This window comes from Lepidothrix coronata, unplaced genomic scaffold, assembly GCF_001604755.1.
Source record: "Lepidothrix coronata isolate B3197 unplaced genomic scaffold, Lepidothrix_coronata-1.0 Scaffold8, whole genome shotgun sequence".
NCBI classification, from domain to species: domain Eukaryota; kingdom Metazoa; phylum Chordata; class Aves; order Passeriformes; family Pipridae; genus Lepidothrix; species Lepidothrix coronata.
The window spans coordinates 11,680,771-11,702,682 of NW_016690188.1; the positions used below are offsets into that span (position 1 = coordinate 11,680,771).

The window sequence follows — 21,912 nt, forward strand, 5'->3', positions numbered from 1 at the left end:
GTGTGTTTGGAAATCCAAAGGAAGGTGTAGAGTTGCAAGGTGTAGCAGTGGGCAAGTAGCACATTTAAGGAAAAATGTGACAGCTATGAGAGTTATGTGAGACATAGGGAGTAGTGGAAGAGGGGAGGGGAATGCCCTTTTACTTGGACTGCAAAAATCAACTTAGACGGGGGGAGATATGTCTCAGATATTCTTTATGCTGTTGCAAGGTTGGATCTTTAGGTGCTGTTGGCAGTGGATAACTCTGTAAGTTTACAGGATTAATTGTGTGTAGGTGGAGATAATTCTGAAGGTCTCCAGTGCTGACATGACCTATAATATCTAGCAAATGGAAACTCTCAGCTTGGATTCTGTGCCAGAAATACAGGCTTGTGTTGCTGTTTTGGACCAGTGTTGCATTTGGGCAGATTAAGTTCTGCAAGAAACTCTGCCATTTTTAACTTGCTCTGTTTTCTAGTGTGTACCAGTACGATATCCAAGAAATACTTGATTTCTTGGGGAAAGCAAGTTTTATTTTCTAAGTTCTTCAGAAGTTTGTTCCGAAATAGGAAATGTGAAAAGCTTTCTCCTTTTGGAAGAAATCTTTGAAACACCTGAGAATGAATGTGTGCCTGGCATTCAGCAGGTCAAACCACAGCAGATTTGTGACTAGATCCCAGGTGCTGTGCCTACTGCTTGGTTTGATCAGTAGCCTCAGGTAAGACAAACAGGAGAGGAGCAGTACCTATCAGTTCATGTGTCAAGTGTTTTCTAATCCTAGACCGGTTCTGAAGGAGGGCAGAGGCTCTACAGGACCTTTAGTGGAAACTCTAAAATGAGACAGTCTCAAATAACTCTTCTTAAGCTACCAAGTTTTGTTTTTTAAAATAATTTAAACTTCCGGTGGTGGTCTTACTTCCTCTGGAAAGTCATCTGTGATTCAGATACCTAGTCCCTATCCAGAAAGTCCTGCCCAGTAGTTACAAGAGACCTCTGGAGAAGTCATGTCCTGTTCTAGCCTAGACAGTTGTGTGAGTTTTCCTTCCTAGCATGCCTCCAGACACCTCTTAACCTTGACTGCCATCTGCAGCAGCAGAAACAGCCCATTCTACACGTACCCCATCTGAGCTTAGTGCAGAAGCAGCTCCTTTGTGGGGGTTATGGTCATGCTGGTCTAGAGCCCTCCTCCAGATTACCACTTGCTGTTTCTCCAGACTTTTGGTCCTCTTGAGCCAGTTCTAATCCAAGCCTTTTTATAAGTTTAGTGATGATAAATCCACCTTTCTGGGATTCTTCCTCCCTCAAATTCTGTTTGGGAGAATTTCCTGCAACACTGTGACCTTTCTTTACTCTGTCATCTGCCCTGCGTATCTTTGTGCGCTGTGAGCGCATTTGAAGTGTTAGTGGGAAACCAGCTTTCTTTTCCAAATTCATTGTTTGCTTTTTGGTCAAAGTAAAGGATTTCTATTGAATAACAACAGTTTAGAATTTATGTAATAATTTAGGACTTGTTATCTCATATAAAGGGGACTTGCTCAGCTGTGGTGTAGACAGAATATTTTGCTGAATTTGCACTTTAAATGAGATATATCTGGTTCCCAGCCCGCTGTGTTCATGTGATGTCTGCAACCAAGTGATTTGGTTTCTGAGGTTAAAGGGCCAAGTTTAACCAGCAGCTCAAGTAAACAGAAAGCTCTCAAAAGCTCAAGTCTCACACTGTACGGATCCAGTCTGGCCTTGATCACATAGAGACTTTCAGTAGCTGTTTAGGAATAGTGGCTGACTGATCCTGGGCTGTGTTTGTTCTGAATTCACTTGTTCTGCACATCACTCAGTCTCTTTGTGTTACCATATCCCTTTCTGAATTGGTGTTAATAATCATCTCAGCAGTCTCAGCTGATGCTAACTACTGACAACATGTGAAGCACTAGTTTTTCTGACTATAGTTTTTATATGACATAGGCCCTAAAGCACTGCTGTTGTAGGCTGCCAAGAACAACTCTAGAACAGAGTTCTGTAAGTGCAATAGCAGGAGCTGGGCCCTTGATATGCCTTTCAGGCTTGTGTGTAAAGGTACAGCCTGCAAATTTAATTCTGTAGGGTGACCAATCCCATATTCCATTGCTAAAAATTTATTGTGTTTAGATATATAAAAGGGTGGAAAAGAGTGGGGAAGGGTATTGAGGACACTGAAGATCATTTTTTTAAGATATGTTTTATTTTGGTGTATATTTAGGATGGAGAATCTTTATATCAACCGGTTCATGCACATGTTCCAGTCCTCCTGGAGTGATTTTGCAGATTTTGAGAGGATCTTTGTCAGAATCAGCAACACAATCTCTGGTGGGTTTATCAGCCTTTGCTCATGTTTGCCTCATAGAATGATTAATTAGTTGTCTTGTACATATCTGATCAGGATGGAAGTGGCTGACCTGCTCTCTACTCTCCAGTAAGTAAACTGTAATCTCAGACTGCAGATCATACCATCAACCCTCAAGACTGAAAAACAAAGATATGATCTCACAAGGAACTAAAATTACTGGTAATTGCTCAGCGACTTTTTCTGTCCTGACCTATACTGGAGGTCAGTCCAGTTGGGCATCATAGACCCTTTTGGGTTTTAGAAATGTATTTTCAAGTATGTACAAGTCCCATAGGATATATTTTATTAAGTATTTTACATCTAAACCTAGAGATAGCTTAGTGGGGGTGCTTTTCAGATCACATTAGCTGTTAAGGCGTCTTTGAAAGTCTGATTGTGCATGTCCCACTTCAACCATCTAAATATATGGAAAATCTCCAAAAAGGCAAGTCTGGTACTGTTCTCTGCTAAGGGCAAGTGTGAAGGTGACCCCTCTTGCCTCTGACAGACAAGATCAAAGACTTGCCTAATATCCCAGCCATGTGCTCAGTTGCATTGCTGCTAAAAGTCCCGGCTTCTCGACCCTGTTCCAACACAGGGATGCTGCTACTGCCTTGGTTCTGCTGTCATAAGACCTGTGGGCCATCTGTGTCAGTGACATGGGGCAGCTCAAGTGCTTTCCAGGGGTATATTTTTCCCCACAGGGATTATTTTGACAAAACTCAAATATGAAGGCCTATGCTGTTAGGCCAGCGGATCTGGGAATGGGTTGCAAAATGCTGAGAGTGATGTGGGAACTGTAACTCATTCACCTGGTCCTGCTGAGCCAGAGTGAGTCATCAGACCACACTCTGAGGAACTGTGGTTCTTACTGGAAATTAGTGTGAGCTCGAGCTGAAAAAGCTTGTGGCATTTATCCAAAATGTCTCTTGTCAAAAATATGTCAGAATTAGCTGTGCATATTTCATTAAATATCCTGCTTGTGCTTGCCATTTCATACTCACATCTTCTTACTAGAAGACAAAAATCCCTGTCTCAGAGTGTGAGTTTCACTTTTGGTTTCAGGGGTGTTCAGTTTTTTCAGTGTCTTTCCTACTGTTAAAAACTCCATTGATGTAGTATTAATATATAAAAGACAAACTACTGCTTTTCTTTAGCCCTTTTCAATACGAAAATCTTGGCAGTTACTTGCAAACCCAGTAAAAAGAATTGCAGATGGTCACGGGTTTTGAAGTTCATGATGACATTTCTGTAGAGCAGGACTGTGGAGCTTTGGATTTGTGAGCCAGGCCCAACCTTCTGCTCTCACCCATGGTTACTTTATTGGATTGTGTTACTGGATATAATAAATTCACAGCTACTATAAATTGGTTAGTGTGTGACTCCTCAAATGTGTGTGAATAGGCTGCTCATACTCTGCAAAGGAAAGTCTTTTCCCTCCTGCTCTGAAGTTTTACCTTTCTTCAGGCTACCTAAGGATCAGTTCATACAAATAAGAGTAATTATGTGGTCAAGGGTATAAAACCAAGCACATGAGGTGGCAAAGCTATTAAAAACTAATTACAGCAATTTGTTACATTTAATAAGATTGCTTCCTGAAATACTTTTAACACAAGAATTAGATGTGATCTGCAATTAATTTCATTGATAACATTTCCATACCCACGAGGAAAGCTCTAATTCTGTGACATTTAAACATTAAGTGTCAGTCTCAGTTATGTTAATGCAATTCTGAATTTGCCATTTTTGCAAGCCTTGGCAGAAACAGGGATAATGGAGAAGGTGGTTCAAGGCATTTTTCAGTCATGCAGTTTCTGTCTAAGGTGATGAATTATTTTTTGCTTGGTGTAAACTTCAGATACAGCTTCAGACTCATTATGCAATTGATAGAGATAATGTAAATGTCACTTCATGTAAACTTAATGTTTTTATGCTTTGTTAGAGAGCATTCTGGGTTTTGAGACTTTTTTTTTTAATTATCACTGCATTCCTTTGGGCCTATATTTTTCATCTTTTTACCCTCTTTAGAAAAATAAACTGCTTTCAGAAAAAGTTCTGCCTTATCTGAAAATAGACAATAGTGGAAAACTTTACTAGCTTAATTTTTCCCCTGAAGACACCAATGGGATTTTTCACATAATCATGTTTTTTCTGACTCTGAACTTGTAAACTGAAGTGGTGACATGACATTATGAAACAGAACACTGCAAGTATGGAAAACATCCATTTGTACTACATATGTAATAGTAAAGAGATGAAATACCCCAGACTAGAATTTTACTGATATATTAATTTGGGTTTATATTAGCAATTGAAAAATAAATAGAGGGAAAAAATTTAAACAAGCAAAATAATGAACGAGGAGTTTTACTAAGTGAAAGCCAAATCCAAACCCATCCCCAGCTAAGATGGGGATCCCTCACCCAACTCCAGCTAAGAGAACTGTTCCAGCCACTGCTGTTCTTTCCCTACACACCTTGTTGTGTATTTCCCTTCTCCTGCCTGTGCCATCTGTGTTTGGACTTATCCCTCTGTACTGCATGCCTTGTGAATTTGAAGAGTGAGATTTAAAAATATAGTGGAAGATCTGAGAAGGTCATTTGCAGATGAAGAGAGTATTTTTCATAGAATTGGAATATTTTGCTCCTCATTGGTTCTGTACATGGAGAAACAAATTATTATCAATTTATTTTTTCTTAAAGTGAGAAGCAAAGATTAAATTTTCCATTTAACTTAAGTGATTTTTCTTAAAATTCTGTGTGACCTTTTGAATCCTTTTCTGCTGCTTTCTGTAGTCAAAGTTGGAGTTCAGTATAACAAAAAAGTGAGGGGGAAAGGAGGAATCCTACAATACAGTAGGATATTGATGCAGTGCAAATATTGATGCTCCAGGTTTGTTTTTCCTTTAGAATATGTGATGCAGCACTGGAAGGAAGATTTTATGTTTGGCTACCAGTTCCTGAATGGATGTAATCCTGTGCTGATACGGAGATGCACAGAGATACCCAAGAAACTGCCTGTGACTATGGATATGGTAGAATGCAGTCTGGAGAGGAACCTGACGCTGGAAGAGGAAGTGAAGGTACAGCGCTGGATCAGGCTGGACTGCACCCGTTCCTTCTCGTGTTCTCTAACCTCCAAACTCTGTTCTAACTGCTTCAGGCTTTCTGGTTGGTCATGGCAAAGCCGTTTGTCTCTGCAGACTGGCAGCACTTCTGTTGACTGTTTTCTCCTGCTGTCCTGGAGCTGCAGGCCATGCCTTTCTGCAGGTCCAGTGGAAGAGCTGTAGCCAGGAAGTGAAGGGTCCTTTTTCAGTGGTTTCTTCTAGAAGGTTAGGGATTCACTGAATGCCTCAGGGGGGAAAAGTGTCTCTTCCTTTCCTGGTAGGGTCTTACCAAGACCAGGTCTTACCCCTGTTGTCACATGCTGAGTTGAACTAACATGCTGAAGAAGGGTTGACAAGGGTGGTGCCTCGCTTTTGTTTGTACCATGAGCACAGGGTTCTCTTCAACTGACAGTGTGAAACTTGTTTACATCTGAGTGTCACTGCATGAGTGCCAAACACATAGATACTCTTTGCTGAAAGACTCACTGTCAGACTCTGCAGACACAATTTAGTCAGTTTGTGAGATGGTACTTGGTGTCTCAATGGCATCATCCCTGAGCCACTATGAGCAAGGGCAAGGGCAGGCCAGTGGTAGCTTGTAACCACCAGGCAGAAGTCAGTCTCTGGCCAAGACTTCTCAACTTCTCATTTCTTTGTTCCAAGCCTTGCTGCTTGCACACCATTAAACCACATCATGCTTCCTTTTTTTTTTTTTTCCCCCACAGCAAGGAAACATTTTCATTGTGGACTACGAGCTCCTTGATGGTGTGGATGCCAATAAAACAGACCCATGCACAATACAGTACTTGGCTGCACCCATCTGTCTGCTGTATAAGAATCTGGAGAATAAAATTGTACCTATTGCAATCCAGGTGGGCCTACTGTCAGTATCTCATTTGCTTGTTGTCTCATTTTAAACATGAAGTACTTGGGATTTCATGTTCTTTGTATCTTTCAGCTTGGTCAAAAGCCTGGGCCAGACAATCCCATATTCCTTCCTTCAGATGCCACATACGATTGGCTGCTAGCTAAAATTTGGGTCCGCTCATCTGATTTCCACATCCATCAGACAGTGACCCACCTCTTACGGACACACTTAGTCTCAGAGGTGTTCAGCATAGCTATGTTCCGGCAGCTGCCTGCTGTACATCCCCTCTTCAAGGTTGGTTCTTGCATGAAGGGATGTATGTGGGCTAGGGTGGTTATCACATCAGGTTGACAAACCAAAAGGAAGTTCTGGTGATAGTTCTCCTGAAATAGTTTAACTGGCTGCCCTACAAGGCGAGATACAGCTAAACTACCAAGACCTCCAGGACTTCAACCTTGACATCTGGTTGCTGTTGAATTCAATCTGAGAATTTGCCTTCTTTCATTGTTTGTCCCATTTCACAGCTCTTGGTGCCACATATGCGGTTCACAATAGCCATCAATACCAAAGCCCGAGAACAGCTTATCTGTGAATGTGGCCTTTTTGACAAGGTAGGTAATCCTCTTTGTGAATCTTCATTGTTCGTGTTTGTTCACGGTTCTTTGTTGTTCTTTGTGGTTATATATGTACATATCCTTTGTTAATCACATATTGCCTTATTTCTTGACCTTGCTACTAAAGGGCAAACATAACTAATATCACCTGAGAAACGGGCACACCGAACTGATGGCTTGTTATCCTAAAGATATTCTCTTTTACCTCTAAGTAGCCAAATCAGAACTGGCCAATGTCAGTCAGTATCTCACTTATTGCTGATGTGACTTTGGGTTATAGGTATAGGAGTGCAAGATATCATATTGCGCACATAGATTTCTGTACATGTATGCACACAGTTAAGTCCCAGGTTTCTTTTAAGTGCTCTGTGAGAATAAAAATTGCAAATTGAAATCGTCATCACTGAAAGACACATAGGTAAGACATTTTGAAGCCCACAAATAGTGGGTGTAGATTCCAGCCTGTCTTCTTGAGTTGCCATAAACAGCAGATCTGCTGGGATTAAATCTCAGCTTCATCTGAGCCAGTGAAACATAGCAGTATATTATACCTTTATCAACGATTAGAATGAGGGGTTGAGTGCATCCTCAGTAAGTTGACAGATGACACCAAGTTAAGTGGGAGAAATAGAATGCTGGATCTAGGAACCACAGTAAGTCAGCACAGAGCAGTCTCTGTAACAACATGCTAGGAATAAATGTTAAGTTTGAAGAGGTTTCAGAAGCCCTTTCAAAGAGGGAGCTTCTGTTTCAGGACAACTCTGTCTTCCTTACACCACTTGCACCAGGCCAAAAATAACTTCCTTGCCTCGGAGTTTTTCACCCAAGCAAAATAGAGAGGTTAAATCCAGCCACCTTCCGTGTCATCTGTACTCCACTGCAGACTGTGGAGACCTCCTATCCCTTTAAACAGAACCATCATGTCCGCACTCCATGCATGTGGGAAGAGTGTGTGGCTAAAACTTGCCAGCAAGGGTCCTGGAGTTCCAGAGTTTCTTGGTTCCAATGTAGATGAACAACCAGCTGGAGGACAGTAAGTGTAAGGTGACTACTGCTGCTTTTCACATCATATGCTAGAAAAGCAACATTTGGAAACTTCTGTGCAGTGATTATCTAAAGAGTTTTGAAGTGCTGTGTTTTCCAAATGTAAATATACTGAAACCCTGGCCAGTCCTCATCAGTAGTCACCCAGCAGGATTAATCTCCAGGCATAAATTCCAGGGTGGCTAATGGTAGCCTTCATCCCTAAACATTTTCTCCTAAACTACTCTGTAGCAGCAGTGCATAGTTTAGCTAAAGCCGTCATCTGACACACTCATGGCTGCCTTCCTTCACACATGCACTGATTCTGGAGCATAGGGCTAGCAGAAAGTGCCATGCTTTGATGGTGCTGTACTCCAGTATAAGCAGCTGCTGTACCTATGGTGAAAATGTGGTTAATAACAGTGATTTATGGGAGAGGTATGAAATCTCTCCAGTGAAAATGCACAGTTCCAGTAGAACTCTGCAGTTTGGTACTTTGTGTGGAGATGTGGTTTTCTCCTTGAAAAACAGATTCATCAGCACTCTGAATACTGTCTCCTGCAAATTTGGAAAGCCAGTCTTGGCACAAAATGAACACTGTTCCCATCTTGCCATTCTTCCTGCAGGCAAATGCTACGGGCGGAGGAGGACATGTACAAATGGTACAGAAAGCAATGAAAGATCTGACTTACCGTTCCCTCTGCTTCCCAGAGGAGATCAAAGCTAAAGGGATGGACAGCAAAGAGGACATCCCCTACTACTACTACCGGGATGATGGCATTAAAGTCTGGGAGGCTATAAAGAGGTAAAAGACCACAGTTCAAGAAATGACTCATAAAGTCACTGTCACAGAGACACAGATCTCTTTTTTTTTCTGCTCACTTTTTCTCTTAATTTCTTCTCTTGTGAACAATACATTGGCTGTTTAGTAATGTGGTGCCTTTTCCATCCAGCATATGTAATTGGAGGAAAAAGATACAGCCAAGCACACACTCTTGAAAGACTGTTAATTCCTGCTTTTTTTCAGTTTTCTTGTATTCTGTATTTCAGAGGACCCTTTATAAGTACTCTTCTATAGGATTTCAAGAATTTACTGAGTTGGAATTTAGCCTGCAAAGGGAATTTAATAACAATTTTTTTTAGCTATGCACAAATGAAAAGAAGACCCAGCTCTCTGAGCCAGCCACATGAGGTCATCAAGGTTTTTGTGGAGTGAAAATGTGGGATTGACTTCTGTGAAAATTGTCTTTTGCAACTCAATAAATTAGGTATTAACTGATTAGAGCAAAACCTTTCTTAAAAAATGCTTTAAAACTGCAAGGCCTTAGTTTAATCAGGGAGGGCAGCAATTCTGAGTCAGGAGAGGTACTGCAAGGCTGCTCAACCACGCAAATGTGGTTCCTTTTCAGGTCTGAAACGCTGCCTCAGAATGGAATGATTCATAAGGGCTTTATTCTGCTGCAATGTTTAGTTTAACAAACAATGTATTTTTGCATAGCATAAGTTGCTTACTAAATATGCAGCTGTTCCTGGTTGCATGACTTTTGAAAAGCATGTTCATTTAAAATTCGATCTTTTGTGTACAGAAAATAGAGCGTTTATGATGCAAACATAATGTTCGAAGTTTTGGGTATATCTTTGTCTCCTGTGTTTTCTCTGTGTTTTGACAAGGGGTTATCTTGCAAAATTTCCTGTAATTGTTAGTGCCCATTTGAGAGAAAAGGAAGTTATAACTTTGCTGTGGTTGTTTTCTTTATGTAGTCCGGTTTTTTTGTCCTTCTCTTTCCTGTATTTTCTTTGCATATCAAGATATGACTTTCAAATACCAGGTAGTACTTAGTCAACTCAGTTTAGTTTGACTGTTTGTGGGTTTTAACCTCACTGGAGGATTGTGTTACACTGCCTCAAACTTGGCTGAGAGATTCTTCATAGGTGAATAATTTGATTTATAAACGGTGTAGGCAGTACCCTTTAGAGTGTGTGAGACCCTGACCCATGGTCAGGATCCTGATATGGTTGTGCATGTGTCTAGTCACCATGAATCTCCCACACTACGGGGTTATCAGTCTTCACTTTTGATGAAATAATTTCTATTCCCAGCAGTACTTCACATGTGGTAGATGGTGTAGACTTAAGAAAGCTGATAAGGTTGTCCCTATAGAAACAAGGAGTCTCACAAGGCAAATTTGTAAACCCCTTCTCTAATACTCAGCTTCCTCTTTCTGATCTAACTGCAGATAGATGTATCAACCCAAGATACTGCAGCCCAAAAGGCTTCACCTACACTTCGTATGCTAATCTATATTTCTGTGCAATGGGGTCTAAAACACTGCCATTTTGTAAGAGGAGGATTACATTCCATATCATCTGGCACCTGTGCCAAATGCATGGAGACAGAATTCATGCAGTTTTCTCTCTGCATTTAGCAGAAATTTTCTTTTCCTTTGGCTTCCTCTAAAAGCTAAAATTGCTTAAACTCTTGGTGTTAATGCAGTTGTCTGCCTCAATGACAACTGTTGACTTTGTTGGCTGATAGGAACCCACATTGACAGATTAATAAAAATCTCCAAATTGCAATAAATTTATAAAATGTATAGATTTTTATCTTATTAAGGGATAAATCTCTATTGGATAACAGTTTTTAATTGCATCAGTCAGCATCTGCAGACAAATGTTTTACCCTATGGGTTGTTGTCAAAATATTTAGCAAGAGATTATAGGTACCTGCAGAGCTAACAGAATATCTCAGCACATAGCCCAGTTAATCAGTCATTCAGTCATGAACTGCAAATCTTCAGGAAATTAGTCTTACCTATTTTTAATCCTTTCAGAACTCTTTCTGTTATCATAGTGTTTTAAGAGCCTTTCTTTCAGAGGTGAGTTAGCCTGGGGAGCTTTTGTAGAAAGAGGGACCTTGAAAAGAGGAACTGAACAGGGAGGCGATGTCTGCTGTAAACAAGTGGGTGTAGGAAATAGCTCTAGATCTCTTCTCCCCAGGAGAAATTTCCTGGGCCACCTCCACTTTGGAGTGTGCCAGTTGTGTTTCATGAAAAGGATGTCCAGCAGGAGGGGTGCAACTATTTGAATGGTATTCAGGAGCAGCCTTGGAGTGTCCCACATGAAGGGGATCGTACTGGTATCACACTTTGGGAACCCCACTTACCAGTGGGAGAGCTGCGTGGATATGCAAGAGGGAGTCTGTATTAAGTGAAGAATGTAAATGTCATAATAGAAGTCTGGGTGGGAGCAAAGGCTGATCTAAGAGAATAAAGTGCACAAGATTGTTCAGGAGATGCAGTGTGGTCCAGCATCTTGTTGGGGGAGGAAGTGATGCTGCAGTCCCAAATGAATCAAAGTTCCCTCTGTGCATTCCCGCTGCTTGTAGGAAGGAGGTAGGAGAGTGTTGAGACCTTCTCTTGCCCTTATCCCTTTCCACACACAGCATTTCCAAGGGCAGTAGACGACCTTGAGGAACAGCAGACTTGCTTTCTCCTTTTGATTTCGTTTTGTTCGTTTGTTCCTGCCCACAGTTTTGCAGAGGATGTGATTCACATCTACTATGAGAGCGACGAGGTGGTGTGTGAGGATGTGGAGCTCCAGGCTTTTGTCAAAGACATTTACGTCTATGGGATGAGGGGTGTGAAAGCCTCAGGTAAGGTGTGATGGCCCTGCCAGGTCTGCAGCTTGTTGATTCCCTGCTGACAGCAGTGCTGCGTGCACCGCACGCCTTGAGCTATTAGAGACCCTCTCTCTTCTTGGCCCAAAGATGCTCAGTTTTATGGGTGAGACCCTCTCTCAGGAGACAACGCCTTCTTTTGCCACAGATTCTCATTATGAGCTTGGGGAACTCGTGTAATCTCTCTGCACTGGGGACAGGTCCTTTGATCTTGTCTGCTTATGCTTTAAGCATTGGGGAGGGATGATGTCTGTAGGTACTGTTGGAACCACCAGGCAGACTGACAGAAATCACAAGGAGCAGTGAGACCCCCTTGAATCCTCTCTTTCAAACCTTGCACCAAATAAGAACATGTAAGAACCTCTCCAGGAGTATCTTGCTGCACTTTTTATTTGTTCAGCATCTATGTCACCACTGAGCTGTTCTACAAGAGAAGATACTCATAATTATTTCCAAGAAATATTCTCCTTTACTCTGTCTCTTCTCACTGCCTCTCTTTTCTTGCAAACCATTACTTGGCCATGGAAGCTCTCACCCATAACATGGCTCAATTCTTCCACCTGACTTAACACTCTCCTGTCTTTCCCTAAACATGGGGATTTTTTACTTCCACTCACATTTTTTCCAAGCAGATTTTCAGGAGTTTATAGAGGTGGGTGAGGATTCTTCACACTGTCCTGGCTGATTTACATCTGGCAACACCTGTTGGCCAGTGACCTAGGGCAAATGGCTTTGGTGTTGCAGGCACACATTTGAGTGCAAGATGTCCAGGCAAACCTGTGGTATTTCCAATCATTAGCAGTATGTGCTGGTGTATAACAGCCTCCTGGACACTCTCTTCCTGGTCAAGCAAACCATCGGGGTACACCTAGTTGCTATCCTTTTTGTTTGTCAAGTTGTCTCTTAGGAAAAGCTTAGAAGTGGCCTTCTTGTAGGAACTTCATGCTTGACCTAAGCATCATGATATGGGACAAGTACTGAGCCTTTCCAGGGCTACAGCTGGGGTGGGAAGCTACAAGCACCACCAGGGGCAGGGCTGCCACTGCAAATGGGAAGCCTGCCAGGCCTGCCTGCACCATCTCTCTCTGCACTGCTGCCACTCCAGAGCAGGGGGACTTGGCTGGGTCTGTAAAGAATGGGAGGAGGATAAATGGGGGAGACTATGGCACTTGGGGCTCCCCCTCTAGTCTCTCTTTCTTCCCTGTGAGGGCTGCTGTGACTGGGAGAATACCAAACTCCTTTAAAGATGAGCACAGTGTGCTTAGGATAGCAGAATATAGGAGGGGATGGTGCATGCTCTCCACTTGGGGCTTAGTGGCTGACCAGAGATACCGTGTGCCTCTTCCCTCTCGCATGTTGTGTTCACATCTGCATCAGGTTGGTGGTGGAAGTGTGAAGCAGCTGAGCAGGGGCAGCTTGCTCCAGGGTACTGACAGAGCTGTAGGTTTACTGGGACCTGTGATCACACTAGAATGGGACAGGAAGTACAGCACTATGTTATTTAGGGAGGATAAGAGAGATACAGGCCTGGGGTTGCTTTGGTTGCAAAATATTGCCCTAGTCCCTGACTATTGCGTTCTTTCTTTATATAGCTCCATTTGATTATTCTCCTTCAAAGACAGCTTAATGCAAGTATTTCTGTTCCTCATTCTGTTTTTTCTCTTTCAAAAGTTCTCATTTCCTCACTTCCCATTTCAGCGAATAAGCTCTCCCTGCTCTCTTTCTCACAGTACTCTTGATTGCTGAGCCTCAGACCTTTATAAACACAAGCACATGGTCACTTCCTCCTTGACTTGAGCCTTCCCTGCTTGCACTGCAGACTGAAGAAAAATGGAGCATCTGAGGTCCCTGCCCTGTGGACTGTCTGGGTGCCTTGCTGCAGGGTAGGTAGGACAGGGCCACAGTGTTTTTTAAAGGTGTAATTACACTTTGTCTTTCCCTTGTGTAATACCACATACTTTGCAAATGGTGATACCTCACAAACCTGTATAAGGTAAGGCAGGATCACCCTGTTTTTATAACCACACAGCCAAGGCACAGAGAGGTTGAGTAGCTTCTGTTAGACCACACAGTAAGACTCATAGAATGCCCTGCTCCTCAGTGACTGCTTCATAGCCCTCTTACTTCTTTCTTTTGATTACTGCTGGATAAAAGGTTTACTTTTTTACTTTTACTTTTTTTACTTGGGTTACTTAAGCTTTTCTTCTCCCTCATTTAGGGTTTCCTAAGATGATCAAGACACGAGAGACACTAGCAGAATATCTCACAGTGATAATATTCACCGCATCGGCTCAACATGCAGCTGTGAACTTTGGTCAGGTAGGAATTTGTGGGAAGACTGTTCTTCCTTCTGGACTGGGAGGTACATCTACCAGTACAAGGTCTGAGAAGTATTTTTTAGTAGATGTACAGAATTACACTGTTGTTTCTGGTCAAAATAACTGCAGAACCATCTGCAAATCCCCATGAAGTCTATGGAAACTGCAGTAATTTGGAAGCTGAGAAAGGCCTTTCGAGTCCTACATATGTACCAAAGCTCAGATTTAGGGGCTCTAACTTGTATATTTTACTGATTTTATTATGAGGAGCAATTTTTTTCAAGCATTTGGTAAGACCTCTTTCAGAAGTGCTGAAGGGTTCAGATGTCCAGCCTAGCTACCGTGTTTTTCACACATCACCTGAACTGCCTGGATTTGAGATGTGATGGTAGTGTGAGGCCCATTCTGCAGTGAAATGCAGTGAGTTATGCTAAGTGGCTTTACTCTGCCTTTGCTGCGAGCGCAGGCACAGGTGATTACTGTGGGTTGCTGCTGTAAATTGTGCTAATTTCACAGAATCACAGAATATGCTAAGTTGGAAGGGACCAACAAGAATCATCAAGTCCAACCCTTAGCCCTGCACAGGACCATCCCCAAGAGTCACACCATGTGTCCAAATGCTTCCTGAACTCTGTCAGGCTTGGTGCTGTGACCACTTCCCTGGGGAGCCTGTGCCAGTGCTCAGCCACCCTTTGGGTGAAGAGCCTTTTTCCAATATCCAACCTAAACCTCCCCTGACACAACTTCAGGCCATTCCGTAGGGTCCTGTCACTGGTCACCATAGAGAAGAAATCACTGTCTGCTCCTCCTTTTCCCCTCACAAGGAAGTTGTAACTGCAATGAGGTCTCCCCTCAGTCTCCTCTTCTCCAGCCTGAACAAACCAAGTGACCTCAGCCACTCCTCATAAGCTTCCCCTCAGGGCCCTTCACCATCTTCATTGCCCTCCTTTGGACACTCCCTAATGGCTTAATATCTTTCTTATATTGTGGTGCCCAACACTGCACACAATATTCAAGGTGAGGCTGCCCCAGTGCAGAGCAGAGCAGGGCAATCCCCTCCCTTGACCAGCTGGCGATGCTTTGCCTGATGCCCCCCAGGACAGGGTTGGCCCTCCTGGCTGCCAGGGCACTGCTGACTCATATTCAAATTGCTACCAACCAGGATCCCCAGATCCCTTTCCATGGCACTGCTTTCCAGCATCTCATTCCCCAGTCTGTATGAACATCCAGAGTTGCCCCATCCCAGGTGCAGAATCCGGCACTTCCCTTTGTTGAACTTCATATGGTTGGTGACTGCCCAGTCCTCTAATTTGTTGAGGTCTCTCTGCAGGGCCTCCCTGCCTTCAAGGGAGTCAACAGCTTCTCCACATTTTGTATCACCTGCAAACTTGCTTAGTATCCCTTCCAGTCCTGTGTCCAAGTCATTTATGAAGATGTTGAAGAGCACAAGGCCCAAGGTGGAACCCTGTGGAACCCCACTAGTGACAGGTCACCAGTCTGATGTTACCCATTCACTATTAACCTTTGTGTTCAACCTGTGAGCCAATTGCTCACCCACCACATGATATTTGTATTCAACTGTGGGCTGGACATTTTGTCCAGAAGGGTACTGTGACAGACAGTATTGCAAGTTTTAAGCTGAAGTGCATCATCTCAGATTGCAGCAAAACTCAGGGTCATATCTGAAGCAAAAGGAGACATCACCAGCTCACAACAGTGAAGCAGGCCAGAAGTGATTCTGAGTTCCCAGTCTGCCACTCACCATGGCCATATCTGCATGCCATATTCCATATTACTTGATGAAACAACATCCTTTATCTCTCTTACTGCCTGACCACAGTACTGTGGGCATGTTCTTGGAGGAAATTTTGCAGAAAAGAGGAACTGGATAAAAGGGGATTTTAATTTTTTTTGTTCAGATGTCACCTCAGGTTATCAGAAAAGGTCTTTGTTTAATAAAATAGCTAAGGCCTTAGCCTGGCTGGTGAATCTGGGCTGTGTGGCACATGCCTGTGGTTAGCAGAATAACTACTCCCATTTAGGTGACTCTCTTGTGAGTGCCTGAGCGAAAACAGAAGGGACTTCCTTGTCACCTCCAGTCCTTCTCTAGAGCATCTCCCTGTCTTAATATCCTCTCTTTCTGAAAGGCTCATAATACAGAAGCAGATTCCCGGTTGCCAAACTCCTGATTTTCTTCACTGTGTTCCTAAATACCAACCACTGTAGCTTTTCACTGTGCTCTCTTGCTCTGTTGTGCAGTATGACTGGTGTTCCTGGATTCCCAACGCCCCACCAACAATGCGCTGCCCTCCTCCAACAGAAAAGGGGACTGTCACCATCGAGCAAATTGTGGAGAGTCTGCCAGACAGGGGACGTTCCTGTTGGCATCTTGGAGCTGTTTGGGCCTTAAGCCAATTCCAGGACAAAGAAGTAAGTCAACCTCCCTTCTCTGGGTGGTGGAGATGTAGGTGAGACCATGAGAGCCATGGCAAGACTGCACAGACTCACAAGATTGTATTGCTGCTCTGTGCTTGACTTGACTATGTTTACTTTTCTGTAGAGATGTGTCAGTGGTGTGGGTTTGTCCTTATTCTGCCAGATGCAAACCAGCTCTGAGCAAGAAGTCATACTTTTACTGAGACTCTGTTTCAGCTCAAATGAAAGTTTCTAAGCTTGTCCATGGCACTGCTGAATAAGGATGCTGGTGTGGGAGGAAGAGGGCTGCAGAGTCATAAGGGTTTTTTCCATTCCTTGCCCCAGCAGTGCTGGGGAAGAAGGTACAGCAGTTCTCTGTCCTCATGTCCTATCCCTTTGAAAAATCTACTCCAGTGCCACGTGCACTACAGTGGTGGCTCGTGCCTGGCTGGTGAGGAGCAAAAACAAAACAAGCCTGTGGAAGGCTTTGCAAGCATGGTGTGTAGCCATTTCCTTCATGTAAAATGAGGTTGTCGGTACTTGGTTGTTTGACCCAAGGGCTCTGTCTCGGGGATATGTTTTGAAATCCTTAAATGGATGATGATGGACAGAGGGCACTTTAAACTAAGTTTCTCTCTAAAAAAAAAGCAGTACTAGCAGAGAAGCTGGTACTATGAGTAGTATCATGGGAAATAGTCACCTAAGTGTGCATATTGTCAGTGCAGTATTCAGAGCACCCTTCGAGTCCAAGCTGACTAAAGCAACTGTCACTGAAACTCTGAAGGACAGTTTTAAGTCAACAGAAACTTGCACTGTCACTGAATGAAGTAGTTATCTTCCTTTTTTATCTCTGGCTGTTAATTCCACTCTCATGCTGTCCTTTTCTCTAGCAGCATAAATGTTTGCATGGCTATGCAGAGATCTGGCTTAGGAAGCTCATCTGACTGACCACTGGCCTGAAAAGTGCCTGTTTTTCAGCAGATGAGCTCTCTATAGGTGGAGGAGGTGCCACATAGACACCTGAACTAGCGCTACAAAAAGATGCAAGGATGGAAAGAAGCAGCCAGCAATGGAGGGGAGGTAGCAGAGCATCTTTCATTGTCAGTGTCAATGTAGACTAGCTTAAATATTGCTAGTACTATTTTAATAGTAGCGTTTGTGAGGTGAGACTCTGGGTGCTGTTCTGCTGGATGACATAATGTTGAAACAGAATTGCCTTTGCTTACTTAAAGCATGATTTCTTGGTGTTTTTCAATTAGCTATTTCTGGGCATGTACCCAGATGAACACTTCGTGGAGAAGCCAGTGAAAGAGGCTATGGCAAAATTCCGCAAGAATTTGGATGAGATTGTCAACACCATCACCGAACGCAACAAGAACAAAAAGCTTCCTTACTACTACCTTTCCCCAGATCGCATTCCCAACAGTGTTGCTGTTTGAAGAGATAGCCAGGAGAGTTTGGAGGCATGTAAAGCTAATGATGCTTTTCTGTTACATATGCTTCTTCAATTAACTTTCAGAAATGGATAAGAAACCCACCCCCTCCATCAGAGCTGGCCTAAGTCTATCTGAACTTTCAGAACATATCTGGTTATGACCAACCTTGCAGATGAAGTCTAGTCGACAACCCTCTAGGTCAAATTTGTTAGAAGTTTATTTTTCCAGGATTTTAAAATTAATCTTAGAATCAATATACATGTTTCTGTTATCTTGCCCTCTCCTTGACAAAACAATGCAATCACAGATTCACTTACTCAATGGAAAAAGTATCATGAGCAATAAGCAAGTCACATCTTTAAAATCCTTCCTGTTTTAAATAGGTGACACTGATGACATAGAAGAATGTAATCTTTAATGTATATGCATTGGTTTTAATCTGATTAAAACAAATGTTAAATATTTTCACAACAATTGTGAACATCCTATTAAGGATAAAGGTAAAAGAAGGACATTTTCTTAACATAGCTGATGGGATTTTATCACTTTCTTACCAAGTTCATGTGAAACAGCATCTCATAAGAGACGAAAATTTTGTACCTACATAAACTTAAGTATTTTCTGCATAAAACTAGAAAGGTTTGTTTTAGCCTGTCCAGCAGAGTTTGATGTCCCTCACAAGCACGGACAAATGTTTTACTTAGCACAACAGCAGCAAGTACAGACCTAGCAGTGCTTATGCTCAGTTTCTGTTTCGTTGCTTGAGGCTGCTGGGTTTTGTGGACAGTTTGTTCTGTTTTGTGGGGAATGAGGAGGCTACTTCATATAATGGAAGAATTTCTGGAGAAGGCTTAATCGACAGTTTCTAAGAGGAATCTTAGATTTGGCCAGTTAAGCAAAACTAACACGTTCCATCTTAGAGACAACTGAGTTTTGTCTGTTTTGTTTAGAGGTAAATAGGTTCAAATACTTGAGCTTTGGCTAAAGTTGAGAAAGTCACTGAGATAATGAAAGCAAAATTGAGGTTTGAGAAATTTAAGAGTTGTGCTTTTGGTGATAACACTTTGGGTTTATTTTTCTGAGAATTTGTTCCTTGTATTAAGTGCACCAGCCTGCAACGTATTTTCTCAATAGATAAGAAAGCTTCTTCTAATAAAACAAAACTGAACATCTAGCTTTTATTTCCTAATTCAGTATCTAATGCTGTATGTCTCAAAAACCTTGTAGGAATAAACACAATGTACTGTGTAGAGAAATGCAGCTTCTGCTCTTTGAGAAATATAGTTATTTCTATCATTCATGTGTGATTTGGAAAAGGGTACTACTAAAATATACAAACTTTCACATGAAACAGGTATGGAAACTGATTTTAGACCCTTTACAGCAGACTGATTCCCTTTTCCTACCCCTAGCTAAAGACTTTGAGAAAGATGTGGAAGGTAAGACCATTTCCGGTTACTGAGGAAGTACATTTATGATTTGTTCATCATCTTCTTACTGCAGCCCATGGGAAGGGATGAGTGCAGGAGTGGAGTCATGCAATCGTGCAGCGACACTGGAATAAGACCAAGGGATCACAGACAACAACCTGTGAGCCCACCCCTCCAGAAAAAAAGGGGGGGTGGGAAAGAAAAGAGCAACTTGAATGCAAGAACTTGAAAGCAAAATTGCAACAAGCTGATGCAATATATCCAACAAGCTCTAACTCTTGTCCTTCCCCTGTGTACAGAGAATGTCCTCTTGCTTTCATGTGATAATGATTTGCATAGTCAAGTACCTGTCTAGAAAACAAAATATGAGAAGACTTTGATGGATGTTCTCTTGGATCTGTGCCCTCTGCTGTAGCCTGTGGACCTAGGACAGCTGGTGAGAGATTTGGGTAATTGACTGTGCGGCTTTGAAGACTGGTGGTAGCAATCTGATTCAGCAGCAGGAGAAGCTGTGGAAAGAGGTAAAGAGGTTAAAAGTAATACTGGCACCAGAAAGGAAGCAGATACTTGCAAGTAATAAAGTGTTTACTGTTTCAGGGGGTCTGGGTACACATGTTGCTGTCCCAGTCCTGCCTCCTTTTCAGTTCTGTTTCCACCAGGAAGTCATCTTGCTGTGCATGGGCCATGGGTTCCTCCCCTGCATCTTTAGCCATGACTTGCACAGAGGTATCTCCTAAGCCATGGTGCTGAGGTGGAGTGTCTACTTGTAGGATGGCTCCTAGGTGGGAATGAAAGTATCAGCTCTCTCTGAAGTGTGTCATGCACTCAGCTTTGCAATAGGAACTGCAGCTTGGTGTCCATCAGCCCAACAATAGCATGTGTCCTGGCTGGGTGGCTGTTGCTACTGGCCAGTCCATGGGAATTTAGCCTGACTCTTCAACTTGAGCTTCCTTGCTGTCTTTTCCAATTGCAGTGATTCTCAACTGGCTGGAAGATTGAACTAGGAAATATCTGATTCAGGAAATTCTGGCAGTAACTCAGGCGGCTCTGTCATCTCAGCTCTTCCTCTTGGCATTTGGTCACTGGAGAGGACACTCGGCTATAAAATGCCAGTGCTAGTGAGAAATGAACTGGTAAGCATTGTCCTAAAGGACTGCTACAAGTAGAGGAGAAAGCCTAATGTTTTCTCCCAAAGCAGATTCAAAAAAATCTCTCCTTAAGAGAAAAGGAGGCCATGAGATGGAAGGAGAGACCATCAATGAGGGGACAGGGCAGGCTTTTCTTGCTGAAGTCTCTGACTCTTTGGGTTCATCAATGACAGTGAGGATTTAGGCCTCCACAGCCAGCCCAGTTCTCATCAGTGGCCTCCCATGCTTTCCTCTCTTTGCAGGGTGACTTTGCCTCTATAGACTTCTTTTGGCGTATTCCCTTTCCCAACCCCCAAACATCCCTTGCGATAATATGGTTCTCACTGCCCCTGGAAAAAAAGTGCACATACTTCTTGTTCATCCCATAGGAAGTAAGCTACCCTTTTCTTTTCTGGTCAATCCCCATTTTACAGGTGGGGAAATGGAACAAGAGCAATGAAGTCCACCAGATCAGCTCTGAATTGAGGTTCTTCCTTTAGAAAGAACACGAGAAAGTTGTTTACTGGAAGCATACTAATTTTGGCTGCCTAGAGAGCAGACACAGTTTTCAGGCTTGGCCTTTCAAGGTTACTTACTCTGCTGCATGTTGAGCAGAACATAAAATAGACCACAGAAGATGAGTTTCTTACTAGCAAGTTTCAGTCAGCAAGTGGCTTTTCCTGCCACAGTAGTAGAGACATAGTATCTAGGAAGAAATTGTGCACACTGAGATAGTCGCACAAGTGCATAGTTTGCTTCATTTATACTATAAACAGGCATAAATATTGCATAATCAGACGTGGCTGGTACATTTAGAGGTTAACTGAGTTTTTATCACCAGAAGACATGGCTATGATTGCTTAGACTGATTTCAGCATACCACAGGATTTCCCTCTTCAAACTCAATACAGGGGTGCTTGATACAGGAATCTTCTGTGAACATATCCACTCATGGTTTACCAAAACACATAATTCACCGTGGTGTTTGAGTCACTTCTCTCGCTGGTGAATCCCTCATGCTGTGAAAGATATGCACTGCTTCTAGTTCTGCATGCATTCAGCCTTTGCATCTCGCAATAGACAGCTTCTTGCAGTAGCTTTGTGTGATTGAAGATCCTTCTCTGACCAGTTCCCTACTACATTCCTCCCCTTTCTTTTGTAAACTGAATAGATTATTTTCCTGCGTTCTTTTGCTGTAAGACTTTCTTTAAAATGTTTATCTATTACCACTGTGGGGGCAGCATGTGGGCAGTTGCTATCAATGATGTTTCAATGGCTATTTCAGTCAATATTTCATAGGCTGCATTTCCTCCTTCTTGCAACAGTGTATATGCAGTTTGTCCCTAGATTTATGTCACAAACCCACAGCAAATTATCTGTGTTAGTGCACAAATTTCCTGTTTGTGTGTATGCAAGTAGCTGGCAATACCTTTAGTGAGTGAGAGAAATACTAAGTGAGCTGTTGGTACTCCGGTAGGTCTCTATAAGGCTTCAAATTCAGCTTCTCTGGGGAGCACACTGTATATCTAGCAGCCTTTTAACTTTAGATTGGCAGTGT

At 42.7% G+C, this 21,912-nt stretch overlaps 1 protein-coding gene across 2 annotated transcripts in view; it reads left to right on the forward strand.

The window, feature by feature from the left end:
* The window catches only part of ALOX5 (arachidonate 5-lipoxygenase), a 31,928-nt gene extending 12,676 nt beyond the window's left edge, over window positions 1–19,252 (forward strand). Inside the window, exons 5-14 of one of the 2 annotated variants that reach the window (XM_017804210.1) lie at window positions 2,216–2,322; window positions 5,251–5,423; window positions 6,173–6,319; window positions 6,406–6,609; window positions 6,840–6,926; window positions 8,579–8,757; window positions 11,483–11,604; window positions 13,847–13,947; window positions 16,206–16,376; window positions 17,621–19,252. In XM_017804210.1, the coding sequence (XP_017659699.1) occupies window positions 2,216–2,322; window positions 5,251–5,423; window positions 6,173–6,319; window positions 6,406–6,609; window positions 6,840–6,926; window positions 8,579–8,757; window positions 11,483–11,604; window positions 13,847–13,947; window positions 16,206–16,376; window positions 17,621–17,800 (1,471 nt within the window). In that variant the 3' untranslated portion in view covers window positions 17,801–19,252. Of the gene's footprint in view, window positions 1–2,215; window positions 2,323–5,250; window positions 5,424–6,172; window positions 6,320–6,405; window positions 6,610–6,839; window positions 6,927–8,578; window positions 8,758–11,482; window positions 11,605–13,358; window positions 13,512–13,846; window positions 13,948–16,205; window positions 16,377–17,620 lie in introns of those variants that run through there. The other variant, XR_001873026.1, reaches the window with a different exon arrangement.
* The last annotated feature ends 2,660 nt before the right edge of the window (window positions 19,253–21,912 follow it).